Source organism: Saimiri boliviensis, chromosome 7, assembly GCF_048565385.1.
Source record: "Saimiri boliviensis isolate mSaiBol1 chromosome 7, mSaiBol1.pri, whole genome shotgun sequence".
Classification (NCBI taxonomy): domain Eukaryota; kingdom Metazoa; phylum Chordata; class Mammalia; order Primates; family Cebidae; genus Saimiri; species Saimiri boliviensis.
In genome coordinates, this window is record NC_133455.1 from 9,290,651 (window position 1) to 9,313,340 (window position 22,690).

Here is a 22,690-nt window from a genome sequence, read left to right on the forward strand (position 1 = left end):
TTGATCAGGGCTGACCTCTTGGGAGAGGCTTTGAGCTGGTATAGAGGCAGCATGACATTCTGAGTTGTCAACTCAGAGGCAAGAATTGGCATCCCCAGCATCGACTTCAGTTCATTGAGGGAAATGAAAAAAAGAACTGAGGGTGAAGGTCTGTATTCATCCCCTGTGGCTGCTGTAACAAATTAACACAAACTTAGTGGCTCAAAACAGCAGAAATGTATTCTCTTTTTTTTTTTTTTTTTTTTTTTTTGAGACGGAGTTTTGCTCTTGTTACCCAGGCTGGAGTGCAATGGCGCCATCTCGGCTCACCGCAACCTCCGCCTCCTGGGTTCAGGCGATTCTCCTGCCTCAGCTTCCTGAGTAGCTGGGATTACAGGCACGCGCCACCATGCCCAGCCAATTTTTTGTATTTTTAGTAGAGACGGGGTTTCACCATGTTGACCAGGTTGGTCTCGATCTCTCGACCTTGTGATCCACCCGCCTTGGCCTCCCAAAGTGCTGGGATTACAGGCTTGAGCCACCGCGCCCGGCTTTTTTTTTTTTTTTTTTTTTTTTGAGACATTGCCCAGGCTGGAGTACTGGGCATGACCATGGTTCGCTGCTGCTTCGGCCTCCTGGGCTCAAGCGATCCTCCCACCTCAGCCTCCCAAGTAGCTGAACTGCAGGAGTGTGCCATCATACCCAGCTATTATTTTAATTTTTAGCAGAGATGAGGTCTTGCCATGTTGCCCAGGCTGGTCACAAACTCCTGGGCTCAAGCCATTCTTCTGCCTCAGCCTCCCAGCGTCCTGGGATCATAGGTGTGACCCACCACGCCTGGCCAGAAATGTAATGTCTTATCGAACTGGATAATTCAATATTATGGATACTGTGTCATACAGTATTATAGAAGCATATGGGTAATACCAATATGGATAACACTGGAGAAATTTCTGGAGGTCAGAAGTCGGAAATGGATCTCACTGAGTTAAATCAAGATGTCGGGAAGGCTCCACTCCTTTGGGGGGCTGTGGAGGAGGATCTGTTTCTTTGCCTTCCCCAGCTTATGGACTCCACATTCCCTGGCTCATAGCTCCTTCATCCGTCTGCAAAGCCAGCATCGGGGCATCTTCCCATCTCCCTCACATTCCTCTAATGCTGACCTGCCTTCCTACCTTTCATGAAGACCCTGGGATGACATCAGCCCACTAGATAATCCAGAATCATCACCCCATCTCAAGAACATTTTTTTTTTTTTTTTTTTTTGAGACACAGTTTCACTCTGTCACCCAGGCTGGAGTGCAGTGTGGCACAATCTCTGCTCACTGCACCCTCCACCTCCCGGGTTCAAGTGATTCTTGTGCCTCAGCCTCTTTAGTAGCTGAGATTTCAGGTATGCACCACCTCACTCACCTAATTTTTTAATTTTTAGTAGATAGAGTTTCGCTGTGTTGGCCAGGCTGGTCTTGAACTCCCGACCTCAAATGATCCTCCTGCTTTGGCCTCCCAAAGTACTGGGATTATAGATGTAAGCCACCATGCCCAGCCTCAAAAACCTTTTTTTTTTTTTTTTTTTTTTTTTAAAAAAAAAGATGGGATCTGGTTCTGTCACCCAGGCTGGAGTGCTGTGGCGCAATCACAGCTCACTGCAGCCTCCACCTCCTGGGCTCAAGTGATCCTCCCACCTCAGCCTCCCAATAGCCGGGACAATAGGCATGCGCTACCACACCCAGCTACTTTTTAAATTTTTTGTAGAGACAGGGTTTTGCCATGTTGCCAAAGCTGTTCTTGAACTCCTGGCCTAAAGCAGTGCTCCCACCTCAGCCCCCTAAATTACAGGTGTGATAGGTATAACCCACCATACCATGCCTAAGTCCGTGACTTAATCATCCCTGCACAGTCCCTTTTGCCACATAACGTAACGTATTCTCGGGCACTAGGACCTGGATGACTTCAGGAGCTGTTACTCTGCCTGCCCCAGCCAGTTACACTTGACTAATAGTCTCTGAGCCCTCTGTGAGCCCAGCTGATGCCCGTTGGGAACAGAGGAGCAGGGCCGGATGTGCCTCATTTGCTTCCAGACCCCACCTGCTTGTGGGCAGGTCAGCATGCCCTCCCCATCCCTCTCCCATGACTGCCACCCCCTACCCTGCCCTCCACCTCCCCTGGTGACCTTGAACCCTCTGTGCCAATACTAGGCTATTACTCCTCTCGTCCCCAGTGCGACAGGTTCTGATGAAGGAGGTGGGTCTGAGAATTTCTTTAGCAGATGGACAGAGGCATGCCTAGCATGCGGCCACCTGGCCGCTTGTGATGGGTGGTAGGGATGGAACAGAGATTACACATTGTCAGTGCTTTCTGATTGCCGGTCTTGTGCCGGGCACTTTACTTATAGTAACTGTTTAATCCTCACACCCACCCTTCCTTGCAGATCCTACACTATTTTCCTCATTTCCGGGGCACCGGAAGGTTGAGTAACTCACCAGGGTCAGCTAGTAAGCAGTAGAAACAGGATTCAAACTTGGGTCAACAGGCTCCGGTGTCCATGCCTTGAACGACTATTTATTTTATTTTATTTTATTTTAAATTTCTCGAGATGGAATTTCACTCTGTGGCCCAGGCTGGAGTGCAGTGGCTGGATCTTGGCTCACTGCAGCCTCTGCCTCCCAGGTTCAAGCAGTTCTCCCACCCCAGCCTCCCGAGTATCTGGAAATTACAGGCACATACCACCATACCCAGCTAATTTTTGTATTTTTGTATTTTACAGGGGTTTTGCCCTGTTGACCAGGCTGATGTTAAACTCCTGAACTCAGGTGATCCACCTGCCTCCCAAAGTGCTGGGATTGCAGGTGTAAGCCACTGTGCCTGGCCTATTTTATTATTTTATTTTATTTTTTGAGATGGAATCTCACTCTGTGACCCAGGCTGGAGTACAATGGCTTGATCTCTGCTTACTGTAGCCTCCGCCTCCCAGGTTCAAGCAATTCTCCGGCCTCAGCTTCCCAAGTAGCTGGGATTAGAGGTGCCCACCACCACACCTGATTCTCCTGCCTCAACCTCCCGAGCAGCTGGGATTACAGGCATGTGCCACCATGCCTGGCTAATTTTGTGTTTTTAGTAGAGATGGGGTTTTGCCATGTTGGCCAGGAGGTCTTGAACTCCTGACCTCAAGTAATCTGCCTGCCTTGGCCTCTCAAAGTGCTGGGATTTCAGGTGTGAGCCACTGCACCCTGCCACCATCAATTTTAGAACATTTTCATCACTCCCAAAAAGAAAATCGTTCCTATTCACAGTCATTCTTTGCCTCCCCTCTAGCACGCTGGCTCTAGACAACCACCAGTCTGCTTCCTTTCTCTCTCTCTCTCTCTCTCTCTCTCTCTCTTTCTTTTCTTTTCTTTTTTCTTTTCCTTTTTCTCCTTTTCTTTCATTTTGAGACAGATTTCACCTCTTGTTGCCCAGGCTGGAGTGCAATGGCTCAGTCTCAGCTTACTGCAACCTCCACCTCCTGGGTTCAAGCAATTCTCCTGCCTTAGCCTCCCAAGAAGCTGGGACTGCAGGCATGCACTACCATGTCTGGCTAATTTTTTGTATTTAGTAGAGACGGGGTTTCACCATGTTAGTCAGTGTGGTCTCGAACTCCTGACCTCAGGTGATCCACCCACCTCAGCCTCCCAAAGTGCTGGGATTACAGGCATGAGCGACCATGCCTGACCTATTTATATATGTATATTTTTCGAGATGGAATTTTGCTCTTGTTACCTAGGCTGGAATGCAATGGTGCAATCTCGGCTGACTGCAACCTTCACCTCCTGGGTTTAAGCGATTCTCCAGCCTCAGCCTCTGGAGTAGATGGGATTACAGGTGCCTACCACCACGCCAAGCTAATTTATATATATATATGTATGTATGTATGTATAAAAAAAAGACGGGGTTTCACCATGTTGGTCACTCTGGTCTTGAACTCCTGACCTCAGGTGATCTGCCCACCTTGGCCTCCAAAGTGCCTGGATTACAGGCATGAGCCACCACGCCCGACCGCCAAGCTAATTTTTATGTTTTTAGTAGAGATGGGGTTTCACCATGTTGGCCAGGCTGGTCTCAAACTTCTGACCTCAAGTGATCCACCCATCTCGGCCTCCAAAAGTGCTGGGATTACAGGCGTGAGCCACTGTTCTGGCCCTGCTTCCTGTCTCTATGGATTTGCTGATATTGGACATTTTCTAAAACTGATCGTGTAACATTTGACCTTTTGTGTCTGGCTTCTTTCCATAATGTTTTCAAGGTCCACCTATGTTGTAGCATATGTCAGACTTTCATTCCTTTTAGTGGCCAAATAATATTCCACTGTATGGATGTGCTGTTCCTGCGTTTTGGCTACTAGGAATAATGCTGTGAGGAGCATTCACGTGCACATGTTTTCATACCTCTTGAGCCGATCCAAGGACTGGAATTACTAGGTCCTATGGTAGCTCTGTGTTAATGTTTTGTGAAACTGCCAGAGTGTTTTCCAGAATGTCTGCACCATTTTCCATTCCCAGCAGCAGCGTAGGAGAGTTCCTGTTTCTTCATCTCCTTGTCAGTACTTGTTATTGTCTATTTCTTTGACTACAGTCACCTACAAAATAACTTTAATAGACTGAGTTTATTTATTCTCACATTCACCTAGTGAGCCTTTGCTTTGGTTCCCCTCCTGAGAGAAACTGAGGCTCAGGGTGGTCAGGTCAGTGGTTGAAGACCCTGTGGAGAGAGACCTGGATCAGATACCTAAGGAACTCTGGGGTTAGGAGGACCTGTCTGCCTCGACATCCCCAGGATTTTCGAGCCCTCTGGTTCCCTTGGAGAGAGGTTTGTCCCAACTGTCCAGAGACCAAGGATGTGCGCCCCAGAGGTTGAGAATGTGAGGACCCCCACATCCTGGGGCTGCTCTGTCCTCTCTGAAGAAAGCTCCAAGACGTGGCACCAGCTTTGTGGTTGTCCTTGGGGCAGTTCTAACTGGGCCAGATACTAACAGCATAAACGCAGGCATCCGCCCCAAAGAAGGGTGCCTTCTGTTTCTTGCAAAAGTACCGTATGGGGCTCGTGGTGGCCTTGCCAGCCCACTTGCCGGATTCCCAGTTCTCACGAGGAAGGGGAAGGCCCAAAGTCCCGGCAACCCAAGCTGCCCCTTAGGGTCGGGGCGGGTAAGGCTGCTGCCCTGGGCAGGCAGTGACCCGGCGCTGTCCCCTCGCCTTGGCAGGAGCTGGAGCTGGTGGAGGATGTGTGGCGAGGGGAGGCTCAGGATCTCCTCTCCCAGATCGCCCAGCTGCAGGAGGAGAACAAGCAGCTTATGACCAACCTCTCCCACAAGGACGTCAACTTCTCGGAGGAAGAGTTCCAGAAGCACGAAGGTAAGTGGGGGCCGGCGCCAGTGCAAGGGGCCGGCCGTTCCTTTTGTCACCGCCCACGTCAGTGATTGTCGCCACCGCCCCTGGACATGGATGCGGTGCTGGCTGGTGCCCAGGGCCCTTTGCTTCCTGTGTCATGTTGATTTGCCCCGTAGCCCTGCCAGAGAAGCATCATGTAGCCTCAGTTTACAGATGGTGACACAGAGATCCTTGCAGCAAACTGTCACAGCTTCCCCTCTGTTTGCGAGGTTCCTCTCTTGGCCCTGGGATACGTGTTAAACGTGACAGAGAAGCTTGTCCTTGGAAAGCTTATGTGCTTTGCAGAGGAGAAAGGGCATTAAATGTAAACACACAGATGCCATAGGTCCAGGGGCAGCCATGCTCCGGGAGAGCTGCGGTCAGTGGGGCATGTGATAGAGCGGGTGTCCCCAGACTACGGCCCGCGGGCTGCATGCGGCCCCCTGAGGCCATTTATCCGCCCCCCCACCACACTTTAGGAAGGGGCACCTCTTTCATCGGTGGTCAGTGAGAGGAGCACAGTATGTGGCGGCCCTCCAACGGTCTGAGGGACAGTGAACTGGCCCCCTGGGTAAAAGGTTTGGGGACGCCTGTGATCGAGTGACTTGGTAAGGGCGTCTTCAGATACAGTCATCAGGGAAGGCCGCCGACCAGGTCATGTTTGTGCCCTAATAAAGTAGCAGAGTGAGCCACTCACCTATCTGCATGTGTTGAGTTGGGGAGGTTGGAGGGGGCAATCATGCCAAGGTCCCTGGGACATGAGCATTCAAGGGAAACCAAGAAGGCCAGTGTAGGCGGAGCGCGGTGGCTCACACCTGTGATCCCAGCACTTTGGGAGGCTGAAGCAGGGTGATTACTTGGAAGTTTGAGACTAGCCTGGCCAACATAGTGAGACCTCATTTTTACTAAAATGTTTTTTAAAAAGTAGCCAGGTCTGGCCGGGCGCAGTGGCTCACCCCTGTAATCTCAGCACTTTGGGAAGCCGAGGTGGGCACATCCCAGGCTCAGGAGTTCGAGACAAGCCTGGCCAACGTGGTGAAACCCCGTCTCCACTAAAAATACAAAACAAATTAGCCAGGCATAGTGGCGGGCTCCTGTAATCCAGGCTACTCGGGAGGCTGAGACAGGAGAATCACTTGGATCTGGGAGGTGGAGGTTGCAGTGAGCAGCTGAGACCGCGCCATTGCGCTCCAGCCTGGGTGACAGAGCAAGACTCCATCTCAAAAAAAATTAGCCAGGTCCAGTGGTGCATACCTGTAGTCTAAACTACTTAGAAGGCTGAGGCGGGAGGATATCTTGAGCCCAGGAGGTCGAGGCTGCAGTGAGCTGAGATCATACCACTGCACTCCAGCCTGACGACTGTGAGGCCATGTCAAAAAAATTAATACAAAATAAAGAAGGCTAATGTATCAGAAGATGATTGAGCGGTTGGAGATGAGGTCACGGGGGTCAGGTCACGTAGCTCCTTAGAGGCCAAGGTTTGGATTTTATTCTAAACCTTGTGGTGGGAAGAGATTGGAGACTCTTGTCACAAGCACACGCTCACCAGTGAGTAAGCTGGGATGGCATCCCAGACCTGAATGGCGCTGGAGTCCCTGAACTGTCACTCATCCGATAAGCTTCTCTGGTGCTGGGGTAAGGACAGACAGGCTGCAAGATTCAAGCCAGGCAGGGCTGTGGGCGGCATCTACTCTGCTCACTAAAGCAGGGGTACCTCCTGCTGCTCACTCACCCCAAGGAATCTCAGGGTCATCGCTTCCGTCTCAGAAACTCCTTGGTTCACCACGTGAGCCTCCTCCTCTTGTTTGATGGGATGGGGATGGACCTGGGGTGGGTGCTGAACTTCAGAACGTGTGGTTACCACTCTGCAGAATCAAGTGTGGCACCGAAGGTCGCGTGTGGCGGCTCACGCCTGTAATCCCACCACTTTGGGAGGCCGAGGCAGGTGGATCATTTGAGGTCAGGAGTTTGAGACTTGTCTGGCCAACATGGTGAAACCCTGTCTCTACTAAAAATACAAAAATTAGGCTGGACGCAGTGGCTCATGCCCTTAATCCCAGCACTTTGGGAGGCGGAGGCGGGTGAGTCATGAGGTCAAGAGATCAAGACCATCCTGTCCCACATGGTGAAACCCCGTCTCTACTAAAAATACAAAAATTAGCTGAGTGTGGTGGCGGGTGCCTATAGTCCCAGCTCCTCAGGAGGCTAAAGCAGGAGAATCACTTGAACCCGGGAGGTGGAGGTTACAGTGAGCCGAGATGCACCACTGCACTCCAGCCTGGGTGACAAGAGTGAGATTCTGTCTCAAAAAAACAAAAAATTAGCCTATTGTGGTGGCACACACCTGTTCTTAGTGACTTGGGAGGGTGAGGCAGGAGATTCAATTGAACTCGGGAGGTGGAGGTTGCAGTGAGCTGAGACTGCGTTACTGCATTGCAGCCTGGGTGACAGAGCAAGACTCTGTCTCAAAAAAAAAAAAAAAACCGTATATATGGCACTGAAAAGGGCTGCGGGAACCAGGGAAAAAGGGAAAGTTTGATCCAGGTCTGGATTCTCTTTTCCTTGGATTTCCTTTATTGAGAAGTAATTAGTAACAATGAAAACAAAAGTTGGCCGGGCGCGGTGGCTCACACCTGTAATCCCAGCACTTTGGGAGGCTGAGGCGGATAGATCACAAGGTCAAGAGATCGAGACCATCCTGGTCAACATGGTGAAACCCCGTCTCTACTAAAAATATGAAAAATCAGCTGGGCATGGTGGCTCGTGCCTGTAATCCCAGCTACTCAGGAGGCCGAGGCAGGAGAATTGCTTGAACCCAGGAGGCGGAGGCTGCAGTGAGCCGAGATCGCACCATTGCACTCCAGCCTGGGTAACAAGAGCGAAACTCCGTCTCAAAAAAAAAAAAAAAAGAAAGAAAGAAAACAAAAGTTTTCCTGGTTGTATGCACTGTCTGTGGAGCCAGGCAGCCCAGGTTTGAGTCCTGAACCCGAAACCTCCCTGCTATGTGACTTCGATCAAGTCACGTGACCTTCATGTGCCTCAGTTGCCCCCCCATGTAAAAATGGGGGAAATGACCATACCTCCCTCATAAGCTTGTCATGAGGGTAAAATCAGTGAATCTGTACAGACCACTTAGAATCTTACCTGGTACATAGAAAATACTCAGCAAGTATTAGCTAGTATTACCATGGGTTACCATGATCCAGTTCAGTATACTTATTGAATAGATGAGAAAAGTGTAGACAGAGAGGGAGAGTGATTTGCTCAAGGTTACACAGCAAGTTAGTGGCAGAGTCAGAAGTGGGACCCAGATCGGCTGAAATCAGCTCTCTGAAGGAAGGCTTATGTCTCTCTCAGACCCCTTGACCCAGGGCTGCGAGAGACCATGTGGGTGAGGCTGGGCAGAGACTGAAACCGTGCCCACCATGGATTGGGCCGCTGTGGCGTTCCACCGCCCGGGAGCTTACGACAGACAGAGGGCTGCCATGTGTTCCTTTGGTCACTCTTTGTCTCTGTTATCTCTGATGGAGTGCCTGCTCTGTGCCTGTTCTGGGCTTTGCCAGGTTGGAGGCTGGGCAGGGAGGCACAGGCTGGGGCCTGGATCTTCCTTGCAGTGACTTGGACATTAGAAAGTTTTCTAGCAGCAAAGTCAGCCTGGGCCTGGAGGACTCTGAAACCCTGTCCCAATTTCCTTTAGAAGCCCAAGAAAGAGGACTTTTTTTTTTTTTTTTTTTTTTTGAGATAGAGTCTCACTCTGTCACCCAGGCGGGATTGCAGTGGTGCAATCTCGGCTCACTGCAACCTCTGCCTCCCAGGTTCACATGATCCTCTCATCTCAGCCTTCTAAGTAGCTGGGACTACAAGCACATGCCACCACGTCCAGCCAATATTTGTATTTTTAATAGAGATGATATTTTACCTTGTTGGCCAGGCTAGCCTGGAAGTTCTGACCTCAGGTGATCTGCCAACCTTGGCCTCCCAAAGTGCTGAGATTACAGGCGTGAGCCACTGCACCCAGCCATGTTTGTTTTTTGACAAAAGGTCTACTAAAAATATAAAAATTAGCCAGGCATGATGGTGCATGCCTGTAATCCCAGCTACTCGGGAGGCTGAGGCAGGAGAATCGCTTGAACACAGGAGGTGGAGGTTGCAGTGAGCCAAGGTAGCACCACTGCACTCCAGCCTGGGTGACAGAGTAAGACTCTGTCTCTAAATAAATAAATAAAGTGTGCAATTCAGCCAGGCATGGTGGCTCATGCCTGTAATCTCAGAACTTTGGGATGCTGAGGCAGGAGGATCTCTTGAGCTCAGGAGTTTGAGTTCAGCCTGGGCAACGTAGTGAGACCTTGTTTCTTTAAAACAAAAAAAGAAAGAAAAACATTATTTAAGTGTACAATTCAGTGGTTTTTAGTCTATTCACAGATTTGTGCGGCCATCACCACAATTTCAGAACTTTTTTTTTACCCCCAAAAGAAACACCATACTCCAATCCCATCCCACCCCCACCCCCAGCGGTAAGCACCCACTCATCTGCTTTCTGCCTGTGTTTGCCTATAGGGGACATTGCATATAATGGAGTCATATGCTGTGCGGTCTTTGTGACCGGCTTCTTTCATTTGGCATCATGTTTTCAGGGTTCATCCACATTGTCATTGTAGTGTATGTCAGGCTTCATTGCTTTTTTTTTCCCTCTGTGGCCCAGGCTGGAGTGCAGTGGCACGATCTCAGCTCACTGCAGCCTCTGCTTCCCAGGTTCAACTGATCCTCTCACCCCAGCCTCCTGAGTAGCTGGGACCACAGGTGTGCCCCACCATGCCCAGCTAATTTTTGTATTTTGGGTAGAGACGGGGTTTTGTCATGTTGGCCAGGCTGGTGTCAAACTCCCAATCTCAGGCGATCGCCCACCTCGGCCTCCCAAAGTGCTGGAGTTACAGGCGTGAGCCACTGCACCTGGCCTTTCCTTTTCGTGTCTGAATCGTATTCCGTTCTATGGCTATACCACATTTTGTTTGTCCACTCACCTGTGGCTGGACTTGTGACACGTCCCCACCTTTTGGCTGTTATGAATCGTGCTGCTGTGAACATTGTGTTCAAGCTTTGGTGTGGACCTACGTTTTCAGTTCTGTGGGGTGTATACCTAGGAGTGGAATTGCTGGGCCACAGGGGAACTATGTTAAACTTCCGACACTTCTGCAGGGCGTCCAGAGGCCTCAGTGACCCATGGGCCCTGGACCTCAGGGCTCCGAGCTGCTTCCGTACACGTCGGTGCACGCATGCTCACAGCGCCCTCCGTTGCAGGGAGCTTTGCTTTGCTTCCACAGCCTTGCAGATCCCTGCTGGGCTTGTCATGAATCAGCCCACACGTGAGTGATCTGAGACACTTAAATGGCAACTAGCATGGGTCCCGCTCCCAAAGGCTTAGCTCGGGAGGCACATAGCTGCAAACCCCACTCCCCCCGCCTGAGAGGAGAGACCCGGCAGATGCCAGGCGTGCCTTTCATGGTTATTTTTATTTTGCATGGGAAACCATGGGAACAAGGACAAAAGCATGCCTTCCACCTGTGCGGGGAACAGACCTGGGGCAGACGAGGTCCCTGGGAGAAGTTGGAGCCCAGGAAGTGAGGGCTGAGCATGTGCCGGGCAGAGGCCAGGGGCAGACTGAGGACTTAGGGGTACAGTCGTCTGATTCCGGTGTGGGGGCTGAGGGGTGCTGAGAGGAGCTGGCCCTGCATGGAACAGTGTGGCTTTCCCAGCAGTTCATCCAGGGCGCTGTGCTCAGAGGCACCTGGCAGGCTCCTCTACCCTTGGAAGTCTCCAGATTAAAAAAGCGCTTCCTTGCCAGCTGTTTGTGGAAATGTAGCTTGTCAGCTGGAGGGCAGCGCGCAGAAACTTGTTAGCACATGCAGAAATGAGCTACAGGTATGCAAGCCGTCGCGCTGGGAATGCGATATGCAGATTTGCTCATGGGTCTGGAAAAAAATCTTTGGGCTCTAAAGGAACAGCTTAGTCACCAGGGGAGGAGGAAGCCTGACCACATTGTCATTGTCTGAAGGGCATTACAGAACAACACTGTGCAATCAAAGAGAAGTGACTGGCATTCTTCTACTTGGCACATTAGAAAAAGTAAAAAGAAACAGATGAAAGGAATTTTTTTCTTTTTTTTTTTTTTTTGAGTTGGGGTCGTCTCCCTCTGTTGCAGTGGCCTGATCTCGGCTCACCACAACCTCCACCTCCCAGATTCAAGTGATTCTCCTGCCTCAGCTTCCCGAGTAGCTGGGACCACAGGCACATGCTACCACACCGGCTAATTTTTGTATTTTTAGTAGAGATGGGATGTCACTATGTTGGCCAAGCTGGTCTCGAATTCCTGACCTTGTGATCCGTTCGCTTCAACCTCCCAAAGTGCTGGGATTATAGGTGTGAGCCACTGTGCCTGGCCTTTTTTTTTTTTTTTTTTTTTTTTGAGATGGAGTCTCCTTCTGTTTCTGAGGCTGGAGTGCAGTGGCATTATCTCGGCTCACTACAACCTCTGCCTCCTAGGTTCAAGCGATTCTCCTGCCTCAGCCTCCCGAGTAGCTGGGACTACAGGCGTATGCCACCATACCCTGCTAATTTTTTTGTATTTTTAGTAGAGAGAGAGTTTCACTGTGTTAGCCAGGATGGTCTCCACCTCCTGACCTCGTGATCTGCCCGCCTTGGCCTCCCAAAGCACAGGCATGAGCCACCGCGCCTGGCCGGCAATGTGTATTTTATGCTCGTATGTCCATTTGGATGGGCCCCATTTTAAGTGCTCAGTGGCTGCTGGTGGCTGACGACTTGGACACACACGGCTCAACCGTGCGCTCAGAAGTGCAGTGGCTCATGCCTGTTATTCCAGCAGTTCGGGAGACTGAGGCGGGTGGATCACTTGAGACCAAGAGTTTAAGACCAGCCTGGGCAAAATGGTGAAGCCCTATCTCTAAAAAAAAATACAAAAAGTAGCCAGATGTGGTGGTACGCACCTGTAATCCCAGCTTCAGGAGGCTGAGGCATGGGAATTGCTTGAACCTGGGAGGTGGAGGTTGCAGTGAGCTAAGATTGCGCCACTGCACTCTAGCCTAGGCAACAGAGTGAGACTCTCTCTCTTTTTTTTTTTTTTTTTAAGATGGAGTTTCGCTCTTGTTACCCAGGCTGGAGTGCAATGGCGCGATCTCGGCTCACCGCAACCTCCGCCTCCTGGGTTCAGGCAATTCTCCTGCCTCAGCCTCCTGAGTAGCTGGGATTACAGGCACGCGCCACCATGCCCAGCTAATTTTTTTGTATTTTTTTTAGTAGACACGGGGTTTCACCATGTTGACCAGGATGGTCTCGATCTCTTGACCTGGTGATCCACCCGCCTCGGCCTCCCAAAGTGCTGGGATTACAGGCTTGAGCCACGGCACCCGGCCCAAGACTCTCTCTCTCTTAAAAAAAAAAAAAAAAAAAAAAATTGCTATGCTGTCTCCCTCAGGGCCTTTCTCCCTGTGTTTGCTGTGTCGGCTTCTTGGAGGCTGTCATAACAAATGACCGCAAACTGGGTGGCTGGAAACAGTTTATTCTCATAGTTTGGAGGCCAGAGGTGCATCGCTGGGAGTCAGCAAGGCCGTGCTTGCTCCAGCCCCTCGCAGGAGGAGTCCCGTCTTGCCTCTGCGGGCTGCCGGAATCCTCATCCTCGCCTGTGGCTACACCATCCCAGTCTCTGCCTGCTGTGGCCACACTTCACCGTGTCTGTGTGTCTCATCTCCCTCTCCTTTATCTTTTGTTGTTTAATGGGGTTTGTTTGTTTGTTTGTTTGTTTGTTTTTGTTTTGAGATAGGGTCTAACTTTGTCCCCAAGGCTGGAGTGCAGTGGTGCGATCTCAGCTCACTGCAGCCTCCGCCACCTCCGCCTCCCGTGCTCAGGTGATCCTCCTCCCTCCCAAGTAGATGGGACTACAAGCATGTGCTACCACATCCAGCTAATTTTTGTACTTTTTGTAGAGACAGGGTTTCACCGTGTTGCCCAGGCTGGTCTGGAACTCCTGGGCTCAAGTGATCCGCCTACCTTGGTTGCCTGAAGTGCCAGGATTACAGGCGTGAGCCACCGTATTCAACCATCTTTGTCTTATGAGGACACCAGGCACTGAATTTAGGGCATACCCCTCATTCACCGTGACTTCATCTTAACTAATTACATCTGCAAATACCCTGTTTTCAAATAAGGCTGCATTCTGAGGTTCTGGGTCCCTGGGATTACAGCACTCTAGAGCCACCATGCCTGGCACTGTTTAGGTCAGATTCTTCCAGAAGGGGATCCTGAGACAGGGATTCCCACGAAACTGACTAATGAAAGAAGCACCCCCAGAGGGGAGGGAGTGGAGGAAGCAGGACAAGGAAAGTGAGAGGAAGCTGAGCAGGGCCCCTTATCTCAGCAGAGGCCCCTGGGGAGTCTGGAATGTAAGTTACACCTCAGGGTTATCCTGCCCTTAGGCGAGGAGCCGGACTTCCAGTGTGGAGCCTGTCAGCCAGGATGTCTGTGGTAGCAAAGGCACATCAAAGAGCTGCGGTGTAAACACAGGCCCAGGTGATCTGAGGCCAACTTCAGGGGAAATGTGAGCTGTCATCATCATTCCCATGTGGAAGGTGCCTTGCTGCCTCTGATGGGCTGAAAAACACGCTGGTCGGGTATGAAGAGATCCAGATTGCAGCTCCCACATGACCACTAAATAGCAGTGAGATTTCAGCCAAGTTGCTCAATCATCTCAGGGCATTTTCTTTTTTTTTTTTTTTTTGAGACAGAGTTTTGTTCTTGTTGCCCAGGTGCAATGGCGCGATCTCGGCTCACCGCAACCTCCGCCCTCTGGGTTCAGGCAGTTCTCCTGCCACAGCCTCCCGAGTAGCTGGGATTACAGGTATGGGCATCACGCCCAGCTACTTTTGTATTTTTAGTAGAGACGGGGTTTCTCCATGTTGGTCAGTCTAGTCTCAAACTTCCGACCTCAGGTGATCTGTCCACCTCAGCCTCCCAAAGTGCTGGGATTACAGGTGTGAGCCACTGCGCCTGGACTGGTGTTTGGCTTTAAAAAAAAAAAAAAACACCATAGGCTGGGCACAGTGGCTCATGCCTGTAATCCCAGCACTTTGGGAGGCTGAGGCAGGAGGATGACGAGGTCAAGAGATGGAGACCATCCTGACCAGGATGGTGAAACTTCATCTCTACTAAAAATACAAAAATTAGCTGGACATAGTAGTGTGCACCTGTAGTCCCAGCTACTCAGGAGGCTGAGGCAGGAGAATCACTTGAAGAATCACTTGAATCCGTGACATGGAGATTGCAGTGAGTCGAGATCATGCCATTGCACTCCAGCCTGGTGACAGAGCAAGACTCTGTCTTAAGACAAAACAAAACGAAAAACAAAAAAACACCCTGGTACATATTTACTCTTATTGTGTAAGAGTCAAATAAAACGTGCTGCTCTCCTTTTGTCACCCCCACTGCACTGCCAAAGGGAAAACCTTCCCTTTCCCTGCATCCACACAGAAATTCTGTGTTCAGTTTTTTTTTTAATAAAAGAGATTGTGCTATATGAATTGTTACTTGTCCTGTTTAATTTGTCCTGTTTAATTTATAAAATTAAATACTTTGGGAGTCTGAAGCAGGAGGATTGCTTGAGACCAGGAATTTGAGACCAGTCTGGGCAACATAGTGAGATCCTGGGCAACATAGTAAGACCCTGTCTCTACAAAAAATGTTTAGTTAGCCGTGCATGGTGGTGCGCACCTGTAGTGCCAGCTACTCAGGAGGCTCCAGTGGGAGAATCTCTTGAGCCCAGGAGGTCAAGCCTGCAGTAGCCTGATTGCACCACTGCACTCTAGCCTGGGCAACAGAGCAAGAGCCTGTCTTTAAAAAAAAAAAAAAAAAAAAGTATATATTTATTGTTTTGGTTGTCTTTTTTTTTTTTTTTGAGGTGGATTCACGTAATATGCAATTAACAATTTTGAAGTGTGCAATTCAGTAGCATGTAGTATATCCTTTAATTTATTCACAGTGGGCCAGGTGTGGTGGATCATACCTGTAATTCCAGCAGTTTGGGAATCTGAGGCAGGCGCATCACTTGAGGTCAGGAGTTTGAGACCAGCTGGCCAACATGGTGAAACATTGTCTCTACTAAAAATACAAAAATTAGCCAGGCGTGGTGGCATGTGCCTGTAATCCCAGGTACTCAGCAGGCTGAGGCAGGAGAATCGCTTGAACCCAGGAGTCAGAGGTTGCAGTGAGCCAACGTGGAGAAACCCATCTCTACTATTGCACAACTGTACTCCAGCCTGGGCGACAGGGTGAGACTCTGTCTCAAAAAAAATTTTTTTTTGGCCAGGCACAGTGACTCATGCCTGTAATCCCAGCACTTTGGAAGGCCGAGGCGGGCAGATCACCTGAGATCGGGAGTTCAAGACTAGCCTGACCAACATGGAGAAACCCCGTCTCTACTAAAAATAAAAAATTAGCCAAGCGTGGTGGCGTGCGCCTGTAGTCCCAGGTACTTGGGAGGCTGAAACAAGAGAATCACTTGAACCTGGGAGGCGGAGGTTGCAGTGAGCTGAAATTGCGCCGTTGCACTTTCGCCTGGGCAAGAAGAGCAAAATTCTGTCTCAAAAAAAAAAAAAATTTTTTTTTTTTTTTTATTGCATTTTAGGTTTTGGGGTACATGTGATGAACATGCAAGATTGTTGCATAGGTACACACATGGCAGTGTGCTTTGCTGCCTTCCGTCCCCTCACCTGTATCTGTCATTTCTCCCCATGCTATCTCTTCCCACCTCCCCACCCCCCGCCCCTCCCCCCCCCAAAAAATTTTTTTTTAATTAATCACAATGTTGTTCAACCATCACCTGTTTTGTTCCAAAACATTTTCCCCACCTTCCTCAGGTGACTCTGCACCTGTTGGGTCTCTCCGCAGCCCCTCGTCTCCGCCCTCCCTCCCTGCAGGTAGAGCCCCTGGCAGCCTCTCATCTGCTTTCTGCCTCTGTGGATCTGCCTGTTCTGGACATTTCCTGTCAGTGGAATCCCACTGTATACAACCTTGGGTTCTGGCCTTTCGCCCGCGTTGTGTTGGAGGGTCATCCGTGTGGTAGCAGAGCTGCGCGCCTCGTTACGGCTGAACCGATCTCCACGGTGTGGACAGACTGCATTGTGTTTGTTCATTCGCAGCTAGGGGACATTGGGTCGCTTCCATCTTTTGGCCGTTGTGAATAGTGCTGCTGTGAACCTCCTTGTCACTTAACAGTCTATCTCAGTGTTTTCGACGGCACATCGTGTCCCATGGTGGGTGACTGCCTGGACGGTGCCTTGCTGGTGGCTGCTGTGGCCGGCCACAGACCAGCTTCTCTATTGTAACCCTGCCAAAGTGTCTCCTTTTTTTTTCTGAGATGGAGTTTCGCTCTTGTTACCCAGGCTGGAGTGCAATGGCGCGATCTCGGCTCACCGCAACCTCCGCCTCCTGGGTTCAAGCAATTCTCCTGCCTCAGCCTCCTGAGTAGCTGGGATTACAGGCACGCGCCACCACGCCCAGCTAATTTTTTGTATTTTTAGTAGAGACGGGGTTTCACCATGTTGACCAGGATGGTCTCGATCTCTTGACCTCGTGATCCACCCGCCTCGGCCTCCCAAAGTGCTGGGATTACAGGCTTGAGCCACTGCGCCCGGCCCTCCTTTTTTTTTTTTTTTTTTTTTTAAGATGGAGTCTGTTGCCCAGGCTGCAGTGCACGTGGTGTGATCTCAGCTCACTGGAACCTCCGCTTCCCTGGTTCAAGTGATTCTCCTGCCTCAGCCTCCCAGGTAGCTGGGATTACAGACATGCGCCACAACGCCCAGCTAATTTTTGTATTTTTAGTAGAGATGGGGTTTCACCATGTTGGCCAGGATGGTCTCCATCTTCTTGACCTCCTGCCTCAGCCTCCCAAAGTCCTGGGATGACAGGCGTGAGTCACCACACCCGGCCCCAAGTACCTCTTCAAATCTAGGTCCCCGGATCCTGAATTGCCGGTGTCTGTGATGGCTGACCGCCCTGCCAGCTTTGAACAGCGTCTGTTGAGCATACTTGGGCTTCTTTGAGTTTTCCACAGCACTCTTGCACCTACTCTTAGTGGCGACCTGTGAAGCGGGGAGGCCTGCTCTTTCTGTGGCAGAATAAAATGACAGCCACCACTTAGAGACCCTTAGACACTTTGGCCCTGGGCCCCTCTGTTGTGAGCACTTTGCACAGAGGAACCGTGTGTACCGGTGTCTCAAGAGGACCAGGGCCTGCGGGGAAAGCACCTAAGAGGCGAAGCGGCGGCTGCAGGCTGGGAACTCTGGCAGGAGGGTGATGAGGCTGCGGGTGTCCACCCAGGCCAGGCGCTCCGTCTCTGCAGGCTCACTCCCTCCCGACCCCACCGGGAGCCAGGGCAGCCCCAGCGAGGAGGAAGTGAGTAGGTGGTGGCGCCCCGGCCAGGGCAGGAAGGGACAGGTGTTCAGACAGCACGCAGGGGCGGGGGGACTTTGTGGCTTTGGCACTGTCTACATGGGACTTCAGCCTCCAAACACACACATCACACATATACACCACACACGCACATCACACACAGACACACACACATCACACATACACAGACACACACACATGCCACACAGACACACACACGCCACACACACACACGCCACACACACACACGCCACACACACACATGCCACACATATATGCCATGTACACAGACACACAGACACACCACACAGACACACACACATGCCACACAGACACACACACATGCCACACAGACACACACATATGCCACACACACACATGCCACACATATATGCCATGTACACAGACACACAGACATACCACACAGACACACACACATGCCACACAGACACACACACATGCCACACACACACACGCCACACAGACACACACATGCCACACACACACCACACACAGACACACATATGCCACACACACCACACACACATGCCACACACATATGACACACACAGACATATGCCACATACACAGGCACACACAGACACACCACACACAGACACATACACCACACACAGACACACACATACGCCACACAGACACACATGCCACAGACACACACATGCCAGAGACACATACCACATACACACACCACACACACAGACACATATGCCACACACATATGCCACACAGACACACACGCCACACACATATAACACACACAGACACGCATATATGCAACAGACACACACAGACACACCACGCACACACATACACCACACACAGACACACACATATGCCACATACACACACACATACCTCACACTCAAACCACACACACACAGACCTCACACACACACACCCCACACACACATATAGACATACACTCACACTGCACACACCACAGGCTCACACACCTTACACAGACCTCACATTCACACCACACACACACACACACACCCCACATACATAGACCTCATAGACCTGACACACCACACACACAGACCTCACACTCACACCACACGCAGACCTCACACACCACACACACAGACCTCACACACACCACACACAGACCTCACACACCACATACAGACTTCACACACCACACACACAGACCTCACACGTACACTACATACACCACACACACATATATACCACACTCACACCACACACATACACCACACAGACACAAACCTCACATTCACACACTGATCTTACACAAACACACGGACCTCACACACACAGGCCTCACACATCACACTCATACCACATACACGTACACCACGCACACATACACCACACACACACACACACACACACACACACACACACACACACACACATACACATACACAGACCTCACACCACACCCCACCATGTGCCCGAGGGTTGCCTTTCTGGGAGGTGTCAGCCGTATCCCTGGGTCCTACCAGTTAAACCCAGCACTGCTCTGCAGAAGTGGCCCCGGGGGCACAGAGAGGAGAGAGGGCACAGGCAGCCCCTGGGTGGCCCGGGGATCCCTCACAGGACCCGTGGCCGTGGCCGGAGGCGGGAGAGCAGGCCTGAGGGAGGCACCTGGAGAGCGCCCACTTCACTGCTGTAGGCAGGGGCCCCAGCTTGGTCGCCGGTTCTGTGCTTAGAAAGGGGACACAGATGGCCGGGCGCGGTGGCTCAAGCCTGTAATCCCAGCACTTTGGGAGGCCGAGGCGGGTGGATCACAAGGTCGAGAGATCGAGACCAACCTGGTCAACATGGTGAAACCCCATCTCTACTAAAAATGCAAAAAATTAGCTGGGCATGGTGGCACGTGCCTGTAATCCCAGCTACTCAGGAGGCTGAGGCAGGAGAATTGCCTGAACCCAGGAGGCAGAGGTTGCGGTGAGCCGAGATCGCGCCATTGCACCCCAGCCTGGGTAACAAGAGCGAAACTCCGTCTCAAAAAAAAAAAAAAAAAAAAAAAAAAAAAGGGACACAGAGCCATGCCTGCTGCTGCCTGCTGCTGCCTGCTGACATCTTGCCCCGCCCTGCCCGGGGCTCCGGGGTGGGGGCGCCTTCCCATCTCCCCCAGTCTTCCTCATCGGGAGCCCCTGCCCCACGAAGGCCTGGCCTTGGCTCCGGGCCTTGGCTCTTGACCTCATCTGCTCCGTCAGCAGGCGGAGATCAGTTGTCCCTGCTAGATTTTCTTATCTTTTCCTTTTAAACAACCCAGTGGGGCCGGGCGCGGTGGCTCATGCCTGTAATCCTAGCACTTTGGGAGGCCGAGGTGGGTGGATCACCTGACACTTCACACACCACACTGAGGTCAGGAGTTCAAGACCAGCCTGGCCATCGTGGTGAAACCCCATCTTTGGAAAATAAAAAAAAAAGAATAAAAAACAACAATCCGATGGAAAACACGTCGCAGAACTGCTCCCTGTAGTGCACAGGGCAGTGGTGTTTACTGCGTGCACGAGGGCAGACAGCAGGGCGCTTTCGTCTGGCCATACGGAAGCCCCACATCCATCAGTAGCAACCCCCGCCAGCCCCAGCATGCTGCTTCCTGCCTCTGTGGGTTTGACTTCTCCGGGGAGCTCCTCCTATAAGTGGAATCAGACAGCGTTTGTCCCTTGCGCCTGGCTTTTTCACGGAGTATAAAGTCTTCAGGGTTCATCCATGTGGCAGCATGTGACAGGATTTCCTTCCTTTTTTTTTTTTTTTTTTTTTTTTTGAGCCAGAGTTTCGTTCTTGTTGCCCAGGCTGGAATGCAATGGCACAATCTTGGCTAACCATAACCTTTGCCTCCTGGATTCAACTGATTCTCCTGGCTCAACCTCCCAAGCAGCTGGGATTACAGGCATGTGCCACCACACCTGACTAATTTTGTATTTTTAGTAGAGATGGGGTTTTGCCATGTTGGCTAGGCTGGTCTTGAACTCCCAACCTCAGGTGATCCACCCACCTCAGCCTCCAAAAGTGCTGGGATTACAGGCTTGAGCCACTGTGCCCAGGTGATCCTTCTTTTTTTAAGGCCGAGTAACATTCCATTGTATGGACAGACCACATTTTCTTTATGCATTCACCTGTTGATGGACATTTAGCTTGCTTCCACCTCTTGACTATTGTTTGTTTTCAGACAGTCTGGCTCTGCTGCCCAGGCTAAAGTGCAGTGGCACAGTCCTGGCTCACTGCAACCTCTGCCTTCTGGGTTTAAGTGATTTCTGGCTCATTTTTGTAGTTTTAGTAGAGACAAGGTTTTACGTTGTTGGCCAGGATGGTCTCCAATTCCTGACCTCAAGCGATCCACCCTCCTCAGCCTCCTAAAGTGCTAGGATCACAGGTGTGAGCCACCACGCCCAGCCTTGGCTATTGTGTTTTTAACAACTTTTTTTTTTTTTGAGATGGAATTTCACTTTGTCACCCAGGTGGAGTGCAGCAATGCATCACAGCTCACCGAAGCTTCTAACTCCCGGGCTCAAGTGATCCTCCTATCTTGTCCTCCCAACGTGTTGGGATTACAGGCAAGAGCACTGTGCCCAGCCTTAACATTTTAAATTGAGGTATAACTTAGAGTGAACACTTTTTTTTTTTTTTTTTTTTTTTTGAGGCGGAATCTTGCACTGTCGCCCAGGCTGGAGCACAGTGGTGAGATCTCAGCTCACTGCAGCCTCTGCCTCCCAGGCTCAGGCGACTCTCCTGCCTCAGCCTCCAGAGTAGCTGGGATTACAGGCACCCACCACCACGGCTGGCTGATTTTTTGTATTGTTAGTAGAGACAGGGTTTCACTATGTTGGCCAGGCTGGTCTCAAACTCCTGACCTCGTGATTCGCCCACCTCAGCCTCCCAAAGTGCTGGGATTACAGGCGTGAGCCACCACGCCCAGCCCAAACTGACCACATTTTAAGTGTCTGGTTCTATGAATTTTTGCATGTGTGTTCAGATCAGGATAGAGAATAGTTCAACACCCCAGACTGCACCTTCTCATCCCTTCCCAGACAAAACTTCACAAGATCACCCTGACTCTGATCTCTGTCTCCAGAGCTTAATTCAGCCTTGTTTTGAACTGCAGGTACATGGAATGATAAAGTATTTGGTTTTTGGAAATTGAGAACTCATACGAGTCGCTTTTCAATGTGGACCCATCAGTGAGTGGGCTTTTTGCTTTTGTGAGACAGGGTCTCTCTGTTACCCAGGCTGAAGAGCAGTGGCACAATCGTAGCTCACTGTAGCCTCGAACACCCCAATTCAGGTGATCCTCCCATCTCATCTTCCCAAGTAGCTGGGACGATAGGCAAGGGCCACTTTGCTGGCTAATTTTTGTGTTTTTAGTAGAGACAGGGTTTCACCATGTTGGCCAGGCTGGTCTCGAACTCCTGACCTCAAGTGATCTGCCCACGTTGGCCTCCCAAAGTGCTGGGATTACAGGCGTGAGCCACCGTGCCTGGTCCTACTCAGTGGTTTCACAAAGTTGTGTGAAACCAGCCTGGGCAGCAGAGAGAGACTCTGTCTCAAAATAAACAAACAAAAAAACAGCTATTCACAAAGTTGTGCAAGTATTGCTACTGTCTGGTTTTTGGAAATTTTTGTCATCCTGGAAACAAACCCCTTATTCCCCCCAGCCCGAGGCAGCCACTGGTCTTTCTGCCTTTGTGAACTGACCTATCCTGGACTTTTATATGGATGGAATCACACAACATTCGTTCTTTTGGGCCTGGCCTTCACTCAGCATCATGTTTTCAAGCTTTATTCATGTTGTAGCATGAATCAATGCTTCATTCCTTTTTGTGGCTGAATAATAATCCATTGTAAAAAATGTATCA

General features: G+C 50.7%; 1 protein-coding gene across 4 annotated transcripts in view; it reads left to right on the top strand.

Annotated features, from left to right (window-relative positions):
* The window catches only part of RILPL1 (Rab interacting lysosomal protein like 1), a 62,582-nt gene that overhangs the window by 5,980 nt on the left and 33,912 nt on the right, over nucleotides 1–22,690 (top strand). For all 4 annotated transcript variants that reach the window (XM_010347662.3, XM_010347664.3, XM_010347665.3 and 1 more), the window contains exon 2: nucleotides 5,216–5,366. In XM_010347662.3, coding sequence (XP_010345964.1) covers nucleotides 5,216–5,366 — 151 coding nt within the window. The remainder of the gene's footprint in view (nucleotides 1–5,215; nucleotides 5,367–22,690) is intronic.